At 31.7% G+C, this 22,074-nt stretch overlaps 3 protein-coding genes across 3 annotated transcripts; 1 reads left to right on the top strand and 2 right to left on the bottom strand.

Annotated features, from left to right (window-relative positions):
• Nucleotides 1–4,915: 4,915 nt before the first annotated feature.
• LOC131615784 (peamaclein-like) lies at nucleotides 4,916–5,432 on the top strand. The gene is made up of 3 exons (XM_058886941.1): nucleotides 4,916–4,987; nucleotides 5,102–5,132; nucleotides 5,241–5,432. The coding sequence occupies exons 1-3, from the start codon at nucleotides 4,922–4,924 to the stop codon at nucleotides 5,402–5,404; spliced, it is 261 nt and encodes an 86-aa protein (XP_058742924.1). The 5' UTR covers nucleotides 4,916–4,921; the 3' UTR covers nucleotides 5,405–5,432.
• Nucleotides 5,433–9,658: 4,226 nt separating this feature from the next.
• Nucleotides 9,659–10,577, bottom strand: LOC131615780 (uncharacterized). Its single transcript, XM_058886938.1, has 2 exons — nucleotides 10,396–10,577; nucleotides 9,659–10,226 (listed from the first exon to the last, which is right to left on the bottom strand). Exon 2 carries the CDS (start codon nucleotides 10,107–10,109, stop codon nucleotides 9,690–9,692), a length of 420 nt encoding a protein of 139 aa, XP_058742921.1. The 5' UTR covers nucleotides 10,110–10,226; nucleotides 10,396–10,577; the 3' UTR covers nucleotides 9,659–9,689.
• Nucleotides 10,578–15,674: 5,097 nt separating this feature from the next.
• On the bottom strand, nucleotides 15,675–16,633 carry LOC131615779 (uncharacterized). Its single transcript, XM_058886937.1, has 2 exons — nucleotides 16,380–16,633; nucleotides 15,675–16,292 (listed from the first exon to the last, which is right to left on the bottom strand). The coding sequence occupies exons 1-2, from the start codon at nucleotides 16,492–16,494 to the stop codon at nucleotides 15,802–15,804; spliced, it is 606 nt and encodes a 201-aa protein (XP_058742920.1). The 5' UTR covers nucleotides 16,495–16,633; the 3' UTR covers nucleotides 15,675–15,801.
• Between the last annotated feature and the right edge of the window lie 5,441 nt (nucleotides 16,634–22,074).

A 22,074-nucleotide genomic window follows, 5' to 3' on the forward strand; every position in this document is an offset into this window, starting at 1 on the left:
TTGTTTAGATTCTTCTTCTTTTGTTTGCTTCTATTTCGTTTGTATGGTGTTATTTGTTGATGTTGTGAGAGTTGTTTCTGTTAATAATGTGCTTTCAAAATATAAAAAATTTCACCTTGCTTGCATCGTGTTCGATGAAAGTCCCAAATCAATCTCTTTGTTTTTTTGACGAGTCGAACCCATGTGCATATAACTATACCCCTTCGGGTTTTTTAATCACTAATGTGTTAAGTGGAAACTTTTTATGACGCCCTTCGTTTCTCGCTACTTTAGCCGAAGAAAAACACATTTCGCGTCCGAGGTTAAAAGCATTATTTGTTGTAGTGATTGTTTCAAGGAACTGGAGATTACCCTTGATAAATATCTATCATCAAACTTAAATTACATCAAGAAGTATAAACATATTTCTTGCTGCTCCACTATTTATAAAGTCATCTCCAAGATCATGACCACTAGATTAAGCAAGGTTATTAGCAACATGATTCACCAAAGTAACTTGTAGGTGTGTTGACCAAAACTATCAAGACTGAACACTTTATCCACTTGAGGAATAAAATTAGAGTTGTTGATTTTAGTTTTGAATGTGGATTAAGGGATGATGTTGAAGTGTAATTCAAATTCAATACAGTTTAGATTCTCATTTCAATTTAATTTGAGTTTCATTTAAGCTTGGTAGTATAAATACTGAACTTTAAGTTTTAGTTTAGTAAAGAATTCATTTTGAGAGAGTCTAATGGAATTGTAACTGAATTTTTCAATTTTGAAAGTTAGTTACTCAAGTTTCTCTCTTCTTTCTCTTATTCCATCTTCATCTTCAACCTTGTGCACAAACAAATACAACAATGGATGTGCTACAAAATCAGTAAAATTACAACAAGGGCTGCTAATTTTATAAATGCTCTTCCACATTCACACTAAGATTTTGATAGATTTCAAAACATTACATAAGTTTTTCTTTTCTCCATTAAAAATAATCTTGTTCCAGTGAGACCAAAGACTCCAAGTTACAGCTAACCACATAATTGAAGGAAAATTGCGATCTAAAATGCAGCGGAAATTAAAATTTTCCTTTAGTGATTCTTACGAATGGGCATGGTCAGTGATAGAAACTATTACCTCTTGTGGCGATTTAGACCTTTGATGTTGTGATCACGAATGTTGACGAAGAACAACGCCTCTACTCAGTCCACACGAACAAATCACCTTCAATCTCAGTGCTAGCTGCTACGAAAGAAGACTTTGAGTGAGAGAGAAATAGAGAAATTTTGGCAGAGTTTCACAAACCTAATTTCATCAAGTGATAAAGCTTATGCACAAGGGTTATATTTATAGAACCCTTGTGTGGGATGCAAGCTAAAAAACCCAACTTAAGTGAACCATATAATAATAATAATATTTTTATTATTATAATAACTATTATTATAATAAATATATTTTATTATTATATTTTATAATTGTTATAAAATAATAATAATAATAATAACTATTATTATATTATATGATGTTCCATGTTTCACTTAAAAGCACCGTACCTTACGGTGTTCCATAATTCTCTCAAGTACACCGTATCTTACGGTGTTCCTTATTTATTCTATCTCTCATCAATCTGTCCTTACGTGTGTGACCCTGTAGGTTCTCGCGACGTTGACAATTATATTAAATCACACATTTAACATAATAAATAGTAAACGGTATCTAGCAACACATCACTACTACCCAACTCACGAAAATATCATGTGATATGACAAAAAAATTTCTGTGATAATGTTTATGTGTACAATTACCCTTTTGCCCTTATGTCTATATTGAACACAAGGCATAGACCGTGTCACCCTTGTCCAGTTCAATATTGGACCCTTAGACATTTATCCTATTATACAGGATGGACAAATTCCATCTAGGCCACTCATGTCCCTCAGAATGCTATGTGAAATACCCATCAACTGTCTTTATGGTTATCCAGTTACGAATAGCGTTTGATCAACAATAAAGCACTTAACTCTACATCTAGAATCCATAGTGGTTTCAGGTCAAAAGGTGGTATACACCACTATCACCATGAGAATAACTTATAACATTTTGCATAACATTCTATGTAGTATTCTCATAGCGGGTCAATCCAGTATAAATATTACTTCTAATATTTATACCTATGTCAAGACTTGATAACTCCTTATCCATGATCCATGAGATGTGATCATCAGTCTATCTTCATAATAGTCTTAATGCTTTAATGTTAGCCCGTTTCACAATAAAGCTCGACTATGGATACTTTAAGAATAGTGTCCCTATGTTTAATGGGATCTCAAGATTAAGTCGCACTTAACATTTCATTAAACAGACTAACTATTCCAGAAACTTTATTATTTTGGAAAAACAAACATAATAAAGAAATGCCGTTTATTATTAATAAATAATTCGATACAAGTACCAAAAGTATTGGCCTCTAGGGCTTACACCAACAATAATTCCCTCTTTAATCTTAACCTTACCTTTCAGCTTGCTATGCAAATCCAGAAAATTAAAACAACAATTTTGAGAGTAATAAAAGAGGACTTCCAGCCATTTACTGATATCCGACCAAACATGTAAGGAAAAAGGACATGCAAATAAAATATGATGAAGATGCTCATTCTCCAACAAACACTAAACACAGATTAAGTCGCTGAGATTGTTAAGATATTCACTTTATGTTAATTTTTTTAATAAGTGTCAGATATTCAAAATAAAAAAATTGATACACAATAAGAAAAAACTTTACTTTTTTAGAATCATGGTTTTGTTAAGAAACACTTAGGGTCTGTTTGGTTCAAATGAGGGGGAGGGGAGGGAAGGGAAGGGATTTTAATGGAGGGGGGAAGGGGAGGGGAGGTGAGGGGATTTTTTTAATTAGATATGTGTTTGGTTCAAACGAGAGGAAGGGAGGGGAAGGGAGAGATTTTAATTAAAAATATGTTTGGCTCAGGAGGGAAGGGGAGGGGTTTTATTAATAATTTACATTTTTATCCTTATTATCTTATATAAGTGATACAATATGATATTCAAATGTGAAAAATTTATACATATTTTTTTATTAGTAAAATTTCTAATATTGAGTGACTAAAAAGTTATAATTTAGTACATAATGTTGAAATATTGAGTTCACCTAATTCGAATAAAATGTTCAAAAACAAATTAAACTATATGTTGATACAACTTTTAAATTGTAATCAAAAAGTACAATGATTATGATTTATATTAAGGACAAAAATTTTAAAATAATTTGAAGGTGGAGAATAATTATAATAATTTGACAGAAGCAATCGAGAAAAATCACACAGAAGAGAGCAGCAATACACAAGAAAATAAATAATTTTGAAATATTAAAATAAAACTGAGGATATTATAGTAATTATAATAAGTTTTAAAATATCAATGTTCAGATTCCCTTCCCTCCCCTCCAAATCCCCCCGATTTGGGGGACGCAAAAAGTGTGTTTTGGAGGGGTTTTGCTCCCCTCCCCTTCCCTCATAAAATTTGAACCAAACATATTTAATTAGAAATATTCCCTCCCCTCCCCTCCCCTCCATCTACCCGAACCAAACACACCCTTAAGATCATTCCTTTTTAAAGAAATGAAAAAGTAATTAAGTTGTTAGAAAAAGGGTGAGAAATCTATATTAATTTGTCAAAAGATATTATATTTACTAAAAATAAAATAGAAATTATTTACTAAAAATAGAGGAGGCTATTGTTAGTAAGAACATGTGAGGCAATAAGTTGCCTTAATAATCATTAAATCTAAAATAAAATCAAAGATTTAAAATCAGTGTGCATTAAACCAATCTTTAGGGAGAACCACGGTTCGATCCCCACAACTGCGATCGGGAGGGGAATGAAACCACTTGATGTCAGAGCTCGCCCCGAACTGGACTAAACCGGTCGTATAAAAGCCAATAATATTGCATTAAAATCTGTGTGTATGTGGTCTAAGACTACTTGCAATAGGGGTGTTGAATAATTTTTAAGTGGGGATCACATCATATACATTGCAAAATTTTATTGGTTGTTTTAATTATTTAGATTTTTATTATATCATAATTATTTGAGATAATTATTGTATGATAAATCAATTTTTTATTTATTTTTATTTTCACCAAAATTCATAATTTTTTTGTCTATAAATAGAGACTTGGTTTATTTGATTTAGACACACACAAAAAATCAATTTTTTTCTCTCTAATTTTTCTATTTAGCCTCAAATAAATTCTTGTTTGAAGTTCTAATTTAGTGAAATGATCCCAATAAATAACTCTTTTAACATCCAAAATCATATTTTACTGTATTGTATTTTAAGTTTTGTAACTTTATTTGTTTTAATAATGACTATCCATATATCTCGTCTTTATTATTTGCAAGAAAAATAATTAATTAAAAAAATAAAATTAAAAAAAATAAAATTCAAATAAGTTATTAAAATAAAATAAACTAAAATAAATTTAATTAACTCTTAATTATTTTAATTTAATTTTAATTAATAATTATTATGAATATATAATCCCAAAAACAAAAATATAAAAGAAAATAAGAATGGTGGGATAGGATGTTGAATTTTATTAAAATTATTGTAGTGAGTTAAAGTTGAATAAGTGTTGAATAATTAGGTGGAAGAGAGAAGATGATGTAGAGTATAAAAAGTGGGGAAAAAATGTATAGTCTAATGGTGAATATTTGAGTGCTCCTCTTGAAATCTTATGTTCAAATCCTATTGAATACAATTTTTTTATTAAAAGTAAAATGGAAATTCTAATTTTATTTAAAACTTATTCCATTCCATTTTTGTGACCGAAATTAAGAGCTTTTAATACTATTGTATTATAGTAGACACTATAAATACAAAAGTGGGAGTGATTTACTCAGTGCAATACCAACCAAAATCATAATGTCTAAACTTTTTTGTGTAACTCTTCTAATGTTTGTTACAGCTTTTCTGATCCAAAATGCATCCGTGAGTAAATATATCTCCTCTCTTTTAACTTATTTACACTTTTTGTGTCTATATGTTAAATTGAAATTATAGTTTTATACTGATATATTTTCTTCTGTAAAAATTCTTATATAGGCTGGTGGAGAAGGTTCACTTCAACCTAATGGTACTATTTCCTTTTAAAAAATTATTGTAATTGTAGTAAAAGGGTTTGAAATGAAAATTAATTTCATTTACGATTATTAATCATAATTTAAATCTTAATTTTATTCAGATTGCAACGCTGCGTGTGACTTCCGTTGTTCAAAGAATGAATACAAGGAAGAATGTTCATCATACTGCAACATATGTTGTGAAAAATGTTTGTGTGTGCCATCTGGAACAAGTGGCAATAAGGAAGAATGTCCATGTTATAACGGAGGACCCGATTGTCCTTAATCTATTTATTTTCATGTTAAAACTATTAGTGATGCATAGATCCTAGTCAATGTATTTATATTTTACTTGTTTATTAATAAAAGGATTATTTCAATAGGTATGTTGATTGAAGTTAATTCATAAGCTTTTTACATTTTCTTATCGAATAAAAAGCTCATCCCATATGAAAACATGGCAATGGCGTTCTTCTAATTTTGTTTTTCATGCAATTTTTTTTTCCAGAAGGTGGACTAGCCACCACAAAATATATTAAAGAAAAAAGAGATTACAGAGACAAAAATAAAAGGGGGACCAAACCAAAACCACTTAGTGCGTAATTCTATGAAAAGGAAGACCAATAGAGTTTTTAGTAAACTCCATTAGAATGTCTCTATGGACGACTTCCCACCAAGTAAAATCATTAACATGTAATCCTAAGTTAGTTAGTCTATCCCTACAATGGTTCCCTTCCCTAAAAATATGGGTTACCAAAAAATTAGTATTCCTAGTATGATGAATGGCATTTTCCCACCTTTCCGGAGTGCCCACGGGACAATAATAGGTTTGGAGAAAGTTAACACCACCAGCTAAGAATCAGTTTCAAGCCATAAATTGATCTAGTTTTTCTGCTTCGCGATCTCAATAGCCAAGATGGCTCCAATCAGCTCATCCATAAACGCATTACCAGGTCCAATGAATTTGGAGAAGCTACCAAGATGCTTACCTGTGTGATCTCTGAATATACCCCCGCAAGCCATATTCTGGGGCACTCCTGACGCCATTCCATCCGTATTGCATTTTATCTAGTGAAGAATAGGAGGATGCCACAAGAATTCCTTAACTATAAAAGTTTTGGGAGGATTAAGCCTAATGTTAAAACTCTTAAGCAGCTGAAAATCCAAGACTAAGTTCGATCCGACTTTCGGAGTAGCAGATTACGAGCTTTCCAAATCATATTAACTGTGCTAATGCTTGCAGCCAGAAGAACCAACTTGCTCTGAGCAGAGTTGAACTTCCTGTAGGCAGTCCAAACGTCCGTATGAGATGAAAAATTATGCGACAGTATCGACGATAAAAAATTACAGATCCTGGATGCAAAAGGACAAGAGAAGAACAAGTGTTCCACCGATTCACTATTAGTGCCACATAGAATGCAAATGGAAGGTATCTGAATTCCACGGAGAATCAAATTATCGTCAGTCGGAATTTTGTTATGAATTAGCCTCTAGAAAAGCAATGAATACGAGGCTGGAATGTGAGCACTCCATATAAGCTTCCCCCATTCGATATCATTGTAGTTACAAGCCTTGAAGTCATAAGCCTCTTTCAAGGTTAAAATTCCATCAACTGCAGGAGTCCAAATACATAGGTCTTCTTTTTCTAACATAGGCAGATGAACATTAGACATTGCATTATCCAGGGTTGGAAACATCACTTGGATTGCGTTTGGGATAATCCATTGGTGGTTTTGAATATATGTTGCATCTTTGTCATTAACAAAAGGATGATAACCATTGGTTGCGTTTATGGAGTCAATCACATTCAAACTGTGCCAACTGTTGGACCAGAAATTAATCTTTTTCCCATTTCCGATGAGCCAACCAGAGTTGCTTCTAACATCTTCCCAAGAAGCTCTCACATTCCCCACTTGGATCCTCGACATCCCATCAGCATCAGGGGCATGATGATCATATATCGCCCGACCAAGATGGGGAGGAGGAGGAGAAAGAGGAGGAGGACATTGAGGACGTGGATATGGTTGCGATGGAGTATAAACATGAGAAGCAGGATGGAAGATGGGTTATTAAACGTGTTGGAAACTCGTAAGTTTCTTTCTTATATATTATTAAGCATATGCACTTGTTTCCATTTTTTAAGTTTAATTAATACTTATTCAAATTTTGGTTTTTAGTTTTGTGCCAAGTAGGCCTCCTGCAGTTAGCATAAAGGAAGTTATCCAAGAGTTGTATAAAGCACCTTGGAAGACTTTCGGACAACTTGTGAAGAAGGATCTTGAGTTGTATAAAAAGTGGTTTGACAAATTTCGGGTATAATATTTTCTTGTTTTAATTATGTAATAATTTTTCGGGTATAATATTTTCTTTAAGAAATTAATTTTTTAATTTCTAACCATCTTGTTTTAAATTCTATATTGCAGGAGAAGTGTGTATGGCACACACTGGATGATGAGCTGGTTGAGATTAATTTTAGGAAAAGAGCATCAACACGACTTTCAGACATGAAGAAAGAGGGATCGGGACTTTATGGATGGGCGAAAATGTGTTTAAAGAAATGCTTGTTTATTGGAAATTAGATGAGTTTAAGAAAAAATCTGAAAAAGCAAAGCAACGTAGAGCATCAGAGAGGGGAGCGCTAATCATAGAGCCGGAAGCATTAGTATTGCTGATGATACTGAACGGATGGTAATATATTTTTATCTCACTACTTTTTAAATTATATTCTTAATTGTGTTATATTTTTATTGGAGTTCTATGTGTATTAGGTTGTGGCAAAGAGAAGAACTCCATTAATGCAAGAGCTTCACGAGAGAACTTATCGGGGAAGAGATGGAGAATATTGCGACGACCGTGCTAGAGATACTCAAGTAAGATGATATATATTAGTATTTCTTCTCTTTGTTTTAATTTTGATCTCTGGTTAATGTAAGAAAATGATAAGCAATTAGCTGAGGTTCAATTCAAATGTGGCTATTTTTGAAACCTGGCTATGTTAAGCAACTAGTTGATCTCTGCCATAATGCAGATATGTCACTAAATTTTGAAATCTGCAAGAAATTATGTTACTAAAATTTGTAAAATCTCTTTTTGGCTGACTGGAAATAATTGATTTAAATGGGTTTTTATGGCGTAGAATGTTCATGTTCCTTTAAGCTCAACAAGATAAACACTTTCAATGTCACCATAACCAACACGTTTCATAAACCTAAAGTGACTGAAGTTGAGACTACAATTTGACCCTTTTGAAACCATGTTGATAGCATCCCATCTTACATCACCTCCAGTATGTGGCTTATTATGTGAACTACTTGTGCTATCTAAACTATCATTACGTGAACTTGCTGTACTCTTTGAAATCATTCTTCTTGGATTTTGTCTTGGAGAATGTGGCTTATTATGTGAACTACCCGTGCTATCTAAACTATCACTACATGAACATGCTGCACTCTTTGAAATAATTCTTCTTGGATTTTGTCTTGGAGAATATGGCTTATTATGTGAACTACTTGTGCTATCTAAACTATCACTATGTGATCATCATTTTCTGTGTGATCATTTGCACAACTTTGATCTGTCTTGTGAGATTTTTCTGATAAACTGTTGGCACACCTTTATTGTTTTAATGCTTTTTATGACAACTTATTATGTTTAATACTAAAATCAAAATCAAAACATCTTATACATTGATCTAGAATTTTTTATTATTATTTGGGTTGAACAAAGAGTTGTTGTTAGTGCACTTGGTCATTTAGCTAGTTACAAAACCACTTTTGAATTAGTCTTTGAGTATGTAGCTGAGTTGGTGAAATCAACAATGACTTTAGCTTCATCTTGCTTAGAAAAAATCCATGTTGAATTCGTAGAGAAGAATTCAGTATCTTGATTGGTAGTATCTTGATATAGATTGTCTTTTATTGCTTCTCAAGGACCAAAATACTAGGTACAAGGTTATTGATATTGATAATATTGATGTTGTTTCATGTCTTGTTGATTTGGTTGAACTTAGAAGACTTGGTGATATGTAGTTGAAGAACTTTATTTCTTGAATATTCCTAGAGCATAATAAATTTAAATAAATATTGCCTAAACTCTATTACTTTATTTTGGTGGCAGTTAATCATAGATCTTTTGGAGCCGACGGCCATGCCGGATGATCTGTAAAAAGCATCCTCGGCGTCTACCTTGATGGAAAGTTTATTGCTTTCGCTCCTGATGATCATGTTGCCTTTTAGCTTGAAGTTGCCAAGCAAAAATTATATCCCAATTTTTGGGATGAAAAAAATGTACTATAATTTACAATTTCATATTGAAAGGAACACATTCATTCTTAATCTTGATTTCTGTTTATAAAATTGCATCTTGTTGTCTTCTGGTTTCCACTGGTAGAATAAAATGCATGACAGAAAATGCATATTACTTTGATATGTATAAGCATTATGCATAAGAAGTAAAACAGAACTTCATTATAATCTTACACAAGGAGTCGGGCTCAACGATATGGTTAATTCCGATCCATTCATTTAAAGCATTATAAATCAATTCAAAACAAGATCAGTTCATCATGTATTTTATAACTTCCCAGCGACAACATCACAACAAGAACCACTTGATTTGTGTAAGTATGCTCTTAGACATATCAGAAAAAAAATTATCACAAACACCATTATTATAATCACACAAACTAAACCAAATAATTTTAAAAAGTTGTCATTTCCACAATCACCACCTGGTCCTCCGAATTGAATGAAACTTCCAGCAAATCCTCCAAATTGATCGGAATTTTCAGGAAATTCGTAAATACCAATATGGTAGCAATTGCATGGCGCATTTTGGTAAAATTGTGTCAAATATAACAGAGGATAGTCTTCTTGTCTAGATGCATTTTGAAATGCAACATCCCTAAAATAACAAGCATGTATTAATAGACTATCATCATCTGGAAAATGTCCTGTTCCCATTGGAGGCTTAGGAACACCAACTGGAGTCATTGCTATGCCACCCCATCCCACTTGATCGGCTTTCGTCAAGTTAGAAAACAACAATGCCGGAAAATATCCAATTGCCTTATCTTCCACCTTCAACCACCAATTTTGAGTTTTTGCATCCTGTAACACATAAGCATAAGCATATTTTCCAGAAAAAAAATATCTACTAATAAGTTTACGGTTAATAAGTTGAAAGAATGTTAATCTTTATGAAAATAAACTATTTCACATGTGTTCCTTCTTTTTCAAATAAAGTCTTAATTAATGAAGAATATATTAAAAAACTTACATAAGTCTGAATGTTAGTTTGAGTTTGGAAAGGATCATGGAGTAAAAATTTACTTTGATTCAAATTATCTTCGGTTCTTCTCTGAATAGGAATAGTTCCATATGGACATTCAACTTTTTCAAGTGCATGAATAACATTGTAAGGAGAAAACTCTACACTGGTTTTTCCTTCAAAACTTGGTTTTTCCTATCACAAAATAAAGAAAAATAAATATAAGAAAAGAGAAAAAATAAAAAGTAATAAAAAAAATAAAGAAATTAAACATAATGCCTGAAGTTTGTGATTTTTCAAAGAAGGAAGATCCAAAGCTGGTTGTTTGTAAATGTCAATCCAATCAACAACAGATCCAGATTTTGTCTACAAAATTAAAAATAAAAAAAAAATCATTATAGAAATAAAATGAAACTAGAAATAATTAAAATGCATATAAAAATACCTGAATGCTCTTCAACTTTGTCTCCAACTTGAAATCTTTCTTCAACAAGCTATGACCAATAGTGCTGCTGGTCACCAAACACAGAACAACAAACCATATTTTCATCATTTTCTTCATACTATATGAGAATAATAATTTTTTTTTTGTTAGTATAAAGTGAAGACGAGTAAATGAAACTTATAATGAAATAGTATAGGTGTGAAAAAATTGCATGTAAAAGGTTAGGGAAAAGAGTAAATGTTATTACATATTCTTTTTGTTTTGAAACTAAAAGAAGAAAAAAAAGTAGTACTTTAATAAATGTTATTAATTACTATTAGTTGGAGTGTAGCAGTAGCGGCATGTAAATTGTTATCATGATATCATCTGATCATCTCTATTTGATGGAAGAAAGAGATATGGAAAGATATCAAAGCATTGTTGCTGAAAAGCATTTTATTTATTTTTAATTTTTTATACTTTTGTTTTTAAATTGTTAATTATTTTTCTATTTAGTTTAATAGAAAATACAAAAACTGCTTTCATATTTCTCTCGAATGGAACATAAATTGATGTTATTTTTTTTTAGAGAAAAAGGGATGTGCACAGTGTAAAATATTTTTACACTGTCAACCAATCACAGTTATGTATCTAATTAAAATACAATATAAGAATTTTGATTGGTTGTATGTGTAAACTTAGTTTACACTGTCAGTGCACTACCTTTAAACTCTATTTTTTATTTGTTTAATCTTAAAATAAATATTTATTTTTAAATTTTTTAATAACTTTAAAAAAAAATTGTAATTAAAAATATAATTTACTATTAAAGTATAATTTTTAATATATTAATAAAAATATTAAATTTAAAATATCGGATAATATTGAAAGGCCACATACCATTCATAACATGTATATGCTCTTTAGGGAATCGCAATATGATTTCTGCTTTGAAAAGAAATATGTTAAGAATAATTCATTTTTAGGTGAAACTATCTCGGTTACCTTTGTATTTGTGGGAGCAAGGAGCTTGAACAAAATTGAAAGTACACTTGGGAAATATTTACTTACAGATGAATGCAAAGCCAACAAACTCAGAGTGTCATAGGTTAGAATACCAGTGGAGATATACATAACTCATAAATTGAGTGAAATTATCACACTATTAAGGAAAGTGAGGGGGAAGAATCCAACAACATGTTAAATTTGAAGGGTAGCCACTTTATTGTGAAATCTACGAAACTAGGTCACAAATGTCATAATTGTATTGGGCCACAAAAGAAAGCAATTAAGCTCAAATAGTGAAAAGCCGGAAATGATCAACATGGTAATCAACAAGAGGTAGAAACAACCCCGAGTAATAGAAAAACCATTAATCCAATAGATAATGACAAATATAATTGGACAATGCTAAGGAAAAGCAGGAATGATAAAGGGAAAATCAAATGGAAGATAACACTGAGAAACCGTATAGTGCAAATTATCATAATGAGTTCACGCCACTAAGGATTTTGAATGATCCAAAAGTGACACTGAATAAGGTATGATGATCATCTCGTGGAATGTTTGGCGGATTAATAAAACAGTTAAAAATAAAGAGATTAACTCTCGTCTAAATAGTATCAAACATGTAATTGATATTTTAGTTGAAACCAGAGTAAAAAAATCCGAAGCTATCTCTATTAGAAAAAACAGGGTCAGAAATGATCATACTTGGAAAACTACTCCGAGCATGAGAATGGAAGAATTTGGGTGTTATGGGATGCAACAAAAGTGGAGGTCAAAAGCGTGTCTAGTACATATCAAATGATTCTTTGTGGTATACATACAATTGGTAGTAATTTCAAAAAATGGGCTCACAACCATCTATGCCCTTAACCAGTTACATCATACAAGAATCTTATGGAAAAATATTAAAAAGCTACACCAGGAGATACAAGGGCCTAGGTGTGTAATTGATGACTGATCAACAATGTTAGGTAAACTCAAGATACAATTGGATGTAATACTCTTTAGGAATTCGAGTATGTGGACATGGTAACTATGATGGACAAGATCGACCTTTTGCAGATGGAAAGTAAAAGGGATGGGAGCTTCAACTGAAAAGGGACTTACACAGAGAAGGGAGCTTCAACTTAAACAAAGAATGAAGCTTAATGTTTGAAATGATTTTTTAAAAAACTTATTTTAATATTATGTGTAAAAAATGTAATACTTTTTTTAAAAAATTATTCACCTCCGTTTTAATCCAAAACCGAGGTGATAGTTTAAAGGAGATGATAATTTACCTCAGTTTTATAGTTAAATCAAGTGGTATAATAATCATATTTTACTTTAAAAATACTCGTTCAACAGATTTTAACATAATCCTTAATAATATGAAGCCGCCCCAAAGAGAGGAAATATTTACCACCGCTACAACATATCTCTGGGATGAATTGCAATTGTAGAAAATAACATTCTAATTGGCCCTAGAAACAGATCTCTAGCATCTAGCATGGGACCTCTAGCATCTAAATCTTGATATCATTGAAGATTTGTTGCATACAATGTATTTTTAATATTATGTGAAAACAATGTAATTAAAAAGATATAAAATGTGCATTCACCTTAGTGACTTGTCATGACCGAGGTGATAGTTAAGTGTTTTTTTCTATATTATATACACCGGCCTTAACAAATCTTTATCCTCCATTTAATAATTTTTAACGCTCAAGACGCTGTTGTTAGTGATCCGCGTGAAACCTAAGGGACATTCATTATAAAAGTCATATCATTTCCCTTATTTGGAGTGGTTGAGCTCCGTCTGAGATCTTAGTTTTCTCCCTGCAATTATTTCTAGGTAGATTCTTTATCATAGTTAACTTGTTTAGAATATGGGTGTTATCTGACACTAGTAGGATTTCTTGTCCCTTTTGTGGGGATCCGGTTGAGACTGCTCTTAACCTTTTTGTTACTTGTGAGATAGACTCGTCAGTCTGGTATAAAATTTTAAGGTGGTCGGGGTGGTACGTAGTTATTCACCAGGATCATGTAGGGCTTTTCGAGTCTTTCCTTCCTTTAGGAGGTATGGTTAAGTATAGGGGTGTCTGACTTATGATTTGGCATGATGTAATCTGATTCATTTGGAAAGTCTGAAATGATGTTATCTTTAACGGAGTCACAAAGACATCTAAGGAAGTGGAGAAGAGTTTTTTTTCTTGACAAAGGATTTTGGACAGGCCGAGAGTGAACTCTTGCACCTTCATAGATTGACTTCGGAATCCTATCCTCTACTTACACTTATAATAATAGATTGAGTGTTTGTATTACTTCAGAGTTTGGTGGGGGGTCTTTAGTACCTCTTTTGTTGAGATTTCATCGGTTGATGGTGGATCTAATTAGTTTGAGATCTAGCCTTAACTTCGTGAGGTGGTTCTTTAGTAGTTGTGGTTTACTTCGGGTTGATCTCCTTTTTTTAGATAGTCTGTTTAGGTTGTATTTTGTGTTTATTTTACCAGTTATCAGACATTTCTTGTGTGTCGTTGGATTTTTGTTGTAACATAATTTTCTTTATTTATTATGTATTTTATTTTCAATTAAAAGAAGATTGGATGATGGGTGATCAAGTTGTCAAAAAGATCAAACTACTCACTTTCTTCGATATATCACCTAATGTGTAATTTAAACAAGATCAAACCACTCACTATCTTCAATATATCAATGGCTCACAAGTTGCTTAATTTACTAAAGATAAGTATAAAATATTATCGGTTTCTTACTTATTAATTTCTTTTAAAAGGTAAAAATATTTAATATATAATACTAAAGAACAAGACACGAGACATGCCTACTACAAAACAACATCCAATACCAATATCAAAATACTGAACATATGAACATCAATTCTCACAATTGGAAATGAGCTCACAATTCCATTCACCTATTCGAGTCGTACTCATTCACAAGTAGAATTTGGATTAAAGTAAGACCGTGGTTAGATATTTCGGATAAGTTGACGAATATTGAGGTGAAGAGATTTTTGGATCACTTTGAAAATTTAAGGCGAAAGACGAAAGATTATGGCTTGCGGTTTTGTGGAACTTGTGGGTGATGAGAAACACTATCTTGTTCAAAGGTTATGTCTTTAACTTTGATAATATTATAGTGCTATAATTCTCAGTTCGTGAAAATGGTTTAGGTCCGTTAATTTTTTTTTTCGACGCGTAATTTTCAGTATTGAAACATTTTACCTCTATCTTGTATAAAGGGGTAAATGTTTGTTTATGTAATTTCTTGTGAGTAATATTATTACTTATTAAAAAATATATATATAAAACACATCTAACTTTTTTTTGTTGCTAGAATAAAGTGAACACATTTTAAATGGATGGGTTGAAAATTTAAATAGTGGTGTAAATGAGAAAATGAAACTTATAATAAAATAGGATAGGTGTGAAAAAATTGCATGAAAAGGGTTAGGGAAAATAGTAAATGTGATTAAATATTCGTTTTGTTTTGAAACCAATAGAAGAAAAGAAAGTAGTACCTTAATAAATAGATTCAACAACTATTAGTTGGAGTGTAGCAGTAGCAGCATGTGAAAAAGAATATTTTAAAGAATGAGAATTCTTATCTACCGTAGAGCTACCTTCAATGTAACAAAATTTTACATTGAGACATATAAGCATGAATTTATTAAGGCAAACATATAATGAATTTATTCAGTTTCATATTCTGTCTTTTTCTCTAATTTTTTTTTTTGGGTCAAGCTCCCTAATATTTATTAAATTTAATTAATTTACATTCATTCAAATGATATCAAACAAACATAAATATATTTGATCTATCTTTTCAAAAATTTTGATCCTTAAAATATATCGTAAAGATATCAAACAAGGCTACGAGTTAATTAATACAAAGATAAGACAGAGACATCTCTTCAAATAACAAAACAACAAGATTAACAAACAACAAAACATGATTTGAGTAGCAATAATACAAAATGTAAACTAAAACAACTTCCAAATGTAGTACAGACCATGAGCAATGTAAAGAACAGACAAGGTAGGCACAATGACGAGAAACATAACAATGTAAGCATCAACGGAATCACCACGAACACAGGGAGGCGTAATCTGAAGGAGAGTGAGAAACGACAGCATGGGAAAACAGAATCCAAGAAATCCAAAACCGGAAAGCAGCTTACCAATAGAAAGAGTGTATCTGTTGATGTACACTGCACCATTGGAACCGAGACGAATTGCTCGTCTGAGCAGGAGATTGACCAGGGTTGTGACTAGAAAGGAGGCGAGGGAGAAGACCACATAGGCGAAGAGGTATCGGGAGTTGAGGAACCTGGGTGGCTTGCAGACCGAGAAGTATGCCTTGTTGCTAAGGTGATAGGACCACGTGAAGAAGCAGATTCCCAGGGCGGCGAGTGAGGCTAGTGGGTGTGTCTGGATTATGTCTAACTCCGTGATTGATGATAACATAATTTCACCTGCAATACCTCAATGTATTTATCATTCAAAGACAAACAAATGCTATACTAAATGCAATTACACAGCAGTAACACACGCACCATTACCTTTGCGTTTACGATCCTTAACAGTCCTTGGAGAGGTTGCAACAACGGTGATGGCGGTGGATTCCTTAACAGTGCTTGGAGAGGTTGCGGCAGCGGTGATGGTGGTGGGTTCCATTTGTGAGAGATGAAAGCTAGGTTAAGGGTGTGCTGGATTTGAGAGAAGAAGCAATGACTGAAGAGAAATAGTTACGTTTTCTGTTCGGAATACAAAAGAAATAGTAAAATCAGAGATATTTACTTCATTGAAAACTCACAACAACCATACTCTATTATCAATGAACCTACCTACATAAAATTGTTCATTAATGATACTTAATAACTCTAAAATGAGTGTGGCTCATGCTACAAGGGAGTACATACATAATATGCTCAATACGTAAAAAAACGCTCAGTAATATTTGTCCATTTTATTAAAGTGACAATCATTAAGATTTTCCACCCTTTATTTATATAAACTTAATAGTTGGAGATTTAAATCATTTAAAGAGTTTATTAACATTCTCTCACTAATCATGTAATCTAAATTACTTATTATAATATATAACTAGTGGGATACCCGTGCATTCACACGGGTACTGGTATTGTGCACGCATTTGTTTTTCACAACGAAATAAAAAATATATTTAACTGTAAAAAAATGCCGTGTTTAATTCCAATGAAAATTAGGTGGAAAAGCATTGTATATATTTTAAATTACAATTACGTAAAATAAAAAGTATTTGCCATAACATGATCGCAACTTAGGTATTGAGACTTAAGTATTTGCCATAACATGATCGCAACTTAAGTATTTGCCAAAGAAACTACTAAAATATATATAATTGTAGGACTCAAAATGTTAAACTAAAAGAAATCGTAATTAATTTCTGAAATGATCTTTTAAATGACAAAGAAACTTCTTTTTGAGTAACCATGAAAAGATCTATAGCAATCAAATCAAATTTCTTTTTTTGTGTTTTCTCCATCCCATCTAACCTCAATTTCAAATATAAAAGACAAAAAACTTTGAAGAATTGTACATAATTTGTGATGATTTCTCTCTAATTGTATAAATAAACAGGTGAGGCAACAGAGCCAGAATAATGAATAACAACAATTTGAACCTTAGCTAAATATACAAAATATTAGTGCAAATGAAAGAAATATTAACATTTAATATTTTTTTGAGTAATGAGTATTTCAATCCACCAAGATTTTACATAGCAACACTTCATGGATTTTATATCATTTATGTATATATATATACATTGATTGGCCCCTCCATTAAACTCTCAGATTGTATTGGCACAGCGGTTCAAATACTTTTTTCTACAGACTGCTTTCTGCATGCTTGGGAGAAGAGAGTAGAGGGACATAAGGTCTTGCAAAAGTTGATGTTGATGACGGCGACTGATGGCGCCGCCATGCCCGATATTTGACAGTACTACGAACCAAAAAAACTTCATATAAAAAACTTTATATAAAAAAACTTCATATAAAAAACTACGCCCGATATTAAACGTACTTACAGTCCGAATTCCATGTGAAAATCATTCGAGTAATAGTGTGTAACTGCAGTAATCCCATCTTTTATTAATCCAGCTAGTGTTTTCTTTCCCTATCTGCATCATAAATCCAAAATTTATCAGTATGAGATAAGTAAATTACACATTACCTTTTAGATTAAAAGCTTTGTGACTAATGTTAACAGCTATGTGCTGATTGTAACAGTAGTCACAAATGGTCAATGAAAATTAATTAATATCTATAACTCACAGCACATGCGGCCATAAGAATGTATCGGTAAAAAATCTTACTTTTATCGTTCAAGATACAAAATAATACCGCAGATCAACACATTAAGTACAATTACAAACTGCATAAATTCAAACGCAGTCAGTAGAAGAATTATTCAAAGAACAACAAAATATACTAAAATAGTCTTCACAAGCAGCTGCAATGTACTCTCCATGACAGGTTTCAACAGCTACTTCAACTTCCTTCACGTGTTAAGTATTCACCTGCAACAACATCGATGCTAACTGACCTTCGCCTGCATATATTTAAACCTGTAATGGCTTCAACAAAATCAATATTGGGTTTTGTGAGATTCATGAGCACTAACAACATCAATCCCTAATTCAGGCAACAATAAAAGATAATTGTTGGAGAAGGATCAGAATATTTTAATTCCAAATACATAAGACATAAACATATTTATCGTCTGGAATCAGAAGTAAATACAACCACATCCAAAATAAGACATAAATTATAAAAGATGTTTATCATTAAAAAAAACTGGCCATTACAATCAAAACAATATCTCTTCTATCCCCTAAACCCTAAATATCAATCGAAATCCCTTAGCTGACATGAAGTTGGACCAATCCCACGAGGCCTCATCTTCATCTGAAGAACTGACGACTGCATGTTTGGCTACTCTCCTTAATGTTCGTCTCCTCTTCCTCCTCCTCCTCCTGTTTCTTCTTCTTTGAGTAGCCACTGTGACTCCATGTAGTAGATGAGTAACTCCAGATAGTTAATCACTTGGTTGAACAGTTACCTCCATTTGGAATTAGAGGACCTTCGATTTGGACACCTGCAACACCCTCAGCAATTTGAACAGTTGTTCCTGTCATTGTGGCTTTGTGGAAGGTGCTATGTAAGGAACTTGTAAAAACAATTTTATGTCCATCATGTATATATAATGGTTGTTTTAAAGCCTTTAGAATTTGGAAAGTCGAAATGTGAAATTCAATGACATTTGTAATATGTAATTACTATACATTGGAATGTGCCTTAATTTAGAAAGTGGAAAGGTGCAATTTAATGACAGTTGTAATTTATTGGAAGTTGAGACAAACCAGAAAATAACATTAACCATACATAATAATTTATAAAATATTTTGTATAAAAAAAAAACTACTAAATTGAAATATTTTGTATTGCAGGAATCCTCCCTGCTATATTTTCCTGCACTGCACCCTGCATTGAAAGGAAAAAGAAATACGCCAAATCTAGTTAGAACAGAGAAGAGACTAGTCTTTTTCATCTACCATGATTTATTGAACTCGAAGGCTGAGATAATATAGCAAGATAAGTAGGACCTCCCCCTCTTCCAACAGTCCCTCCTCTGTCGTGGAACATCGTGAGCGTAACACCGAACTCGGTTTAGTTCCCACCTTAATAAAGAATCAGGTATGATCTCAAGATCCTACAGGGCATTAGTGATTTAGTTTTTTATATTATGAGACTTCTCATCACCAAAAGCCAAATCCAAGATCTGCAAGTAGTCATCAACAAAATACACATGAAGGCCTTCTTTTACATTATGTAACATTATTATTAGAGTTTTCAACAGTCTATAACATTATTATTAAGAAAATATACCAACAAACATACAAGTAGACTTCCATCTGCAATTGGTGAAAATGTAGAAACTTGCTGCAAGACATTGAGGGGCAAATGAGACAAAAAATATGCAGTTTGAATGAAACCCTAACTAAAAATCAACACACAAAATAAAAGCTTGTACTAAAAAACAAATACATCCATGTTTCCTTTCCTCCTGGCCTGTAGATACCATGTATGAGGGCCAGTAAAACAAACAGAAATTAATAATCAGCATTAAGATCTCGTTATAAAAAGTCCCCAATCAATAAAACACCGTAAGAAAACCCCCAATCAACAAAACATATAAACCCTAAATCATCAACATTGAACATACCTAAAGCCAAATAGCAACGTTGGTGGCGAAATATGAACCGTGGAACTGAACCGACCGTCATCAACCGAAATAAAACATAAACAAAGCCCCCGCTTTTAGGGCTTCCAACTTGTTCCGACATATTCAAATTTGAAACCAGGTTATTCACCTTCTGTCTTCACATGTTGAATAAGCACATCACATTTTAGGGTTTATTTGTGAAGATTGGTTTAAACCCCAACATAGATCGAAGATTCCAAAACATTGGACGAGAGAGAGGCATATGTAGATTTAGCTTTGAGAGGAAAACGAAATGGCAAAGGCATATATCGGAAGAAGGAAGAAGAAGAAGGAAGAAGAGAGAGAGTGTGTGAGAGAAAGGACGTGAGAGAAAGGACGTGGGAGAGGGAGAGAGTGTCGAAAGATTCTGTTTGTTTTCAAAATTGAATTTTGAATTGTAGCTTGGCAAAAGGTAAAAGAGGAAAAGTAATAGCAACTAAACCGTATGACATCATCAATCAATTCAAACATAGCAAGCAAAAGCATAAAACAACAACCATTTAATTAGAATAGAACAATATGACATCATTCGTTAGAAAAAGTAAATTTTAGACACTTTTTACCCCCAAAACAATTAGGTGTAATTTTTTGAACAAAGGGCAATTGAGTCATTTCCAGGTACATTTCTTTTCTTATTTAATAGATAAACTAAATAATCATTTCATTTCAGAGTTCATTTGAAAAATTTAAGTATATAATGTTATTTTGTATTTTTAATTGATATTAAAATATTGAAATCAATTAACATTGAAAATTTAAAATAAACTTGTTTTACCCAGGCCCGGCCCAAGGGGTAGGCTACCTAGGCCATTGCCTTAGGCCTCCAATTCCGTTTTCTTTTCATTACTATTAGGTTATGTATTATTAATATTAAGGTCCCACTATTTTTACTGGCCATAAAAGCAATCATTAATTATTTGGTAATTAATTTATTATTTTGATTTAATTTGGAAAGAGAATCAATAAAACAAAAATCCCTGCAAAAAAAATTACTCCTTAATTCCTTTTTAAGTGTCGTTTTAGAAGAATTTTTTTGTTCCTATTTAAGTGTCGTTTTATAATTTAATGTTTATAATTTGTCATTTATACCCTTATTTTTTCAATAACTACACCTCAAATTTTTCAATTAATTATTGGAAAAAGAGAGTGTATGATTGAATTAATTTGGAAAGAGAAAAATAAATAAAGGTATAATAGAAAAAGTAACTCCAATAATCCACTATCTTGGTGGAAGAGCTTTTTGCTAAAACGACACTTAAAAAGGAACGGAGGGAGTAACAGACACCATAATAAATTAGGTCAATATTTAACAATTTAACGATAATAAATGGCTCAATCAAGCACCATAAAATTTATAATATATACTCTATTTATACAACATTAATATAATTTAATTGTAAAACTAATTAAGTATTTTTTTTATTTTACTGTTTTATACCATAAACTCACATTATTATTAATGTTAATAATAATAATAATAATAATTAATATTAAAATTAATAAATTTTATTTAAGATCAATATTATATAAATAAATATTGAAGTTCCTTCATAACATATAATTCAGAAAAACATATGAAATAAAATCAATTAAAGGAATTTCATAAATAATTTTAATTTTTAAAAATAAAAATACATATTTTTATTAAATTTTATTCAAAATTTGCCTTAGGCCTCCAAGTATCTTGGGCCGGCCCTGGTTTTACCTGGACTTTTAATAAAATATAGTAAAAAAGTTAAATATTGTCGCGGATCAGATTTATTTATAAAACAAAAATGTTTAAATAAATAATACAAGTACAAAATGATACACATAAAATATTTAATTACATACAAAATTAATTTTTTAGATTTGATTTTTCAATTATAATGATGTTTTATTTAAGATGAATAATATTCAACAGAAATTAAGTAAATTGTTTTTTACTATCAGTTGAAAAAATTTCAAAAA

The sequence above is a fragment of the Vicia villosa genome, linkage group LG7, assembly GCF_029867415.1.
Source record: "Vicia villosa cultivar HV-30 ecotype Madison, WI linkage group LG7, Vvil1.0, whole genome shotgun sequence".
In the NCBI taxonomy this organism is placed as follows: Eukaryota; Viridiplantae; Streptophyta; class Magnoliopsida; order Fabales; family Fabaceae; genus Vicia; species Vicia villosa.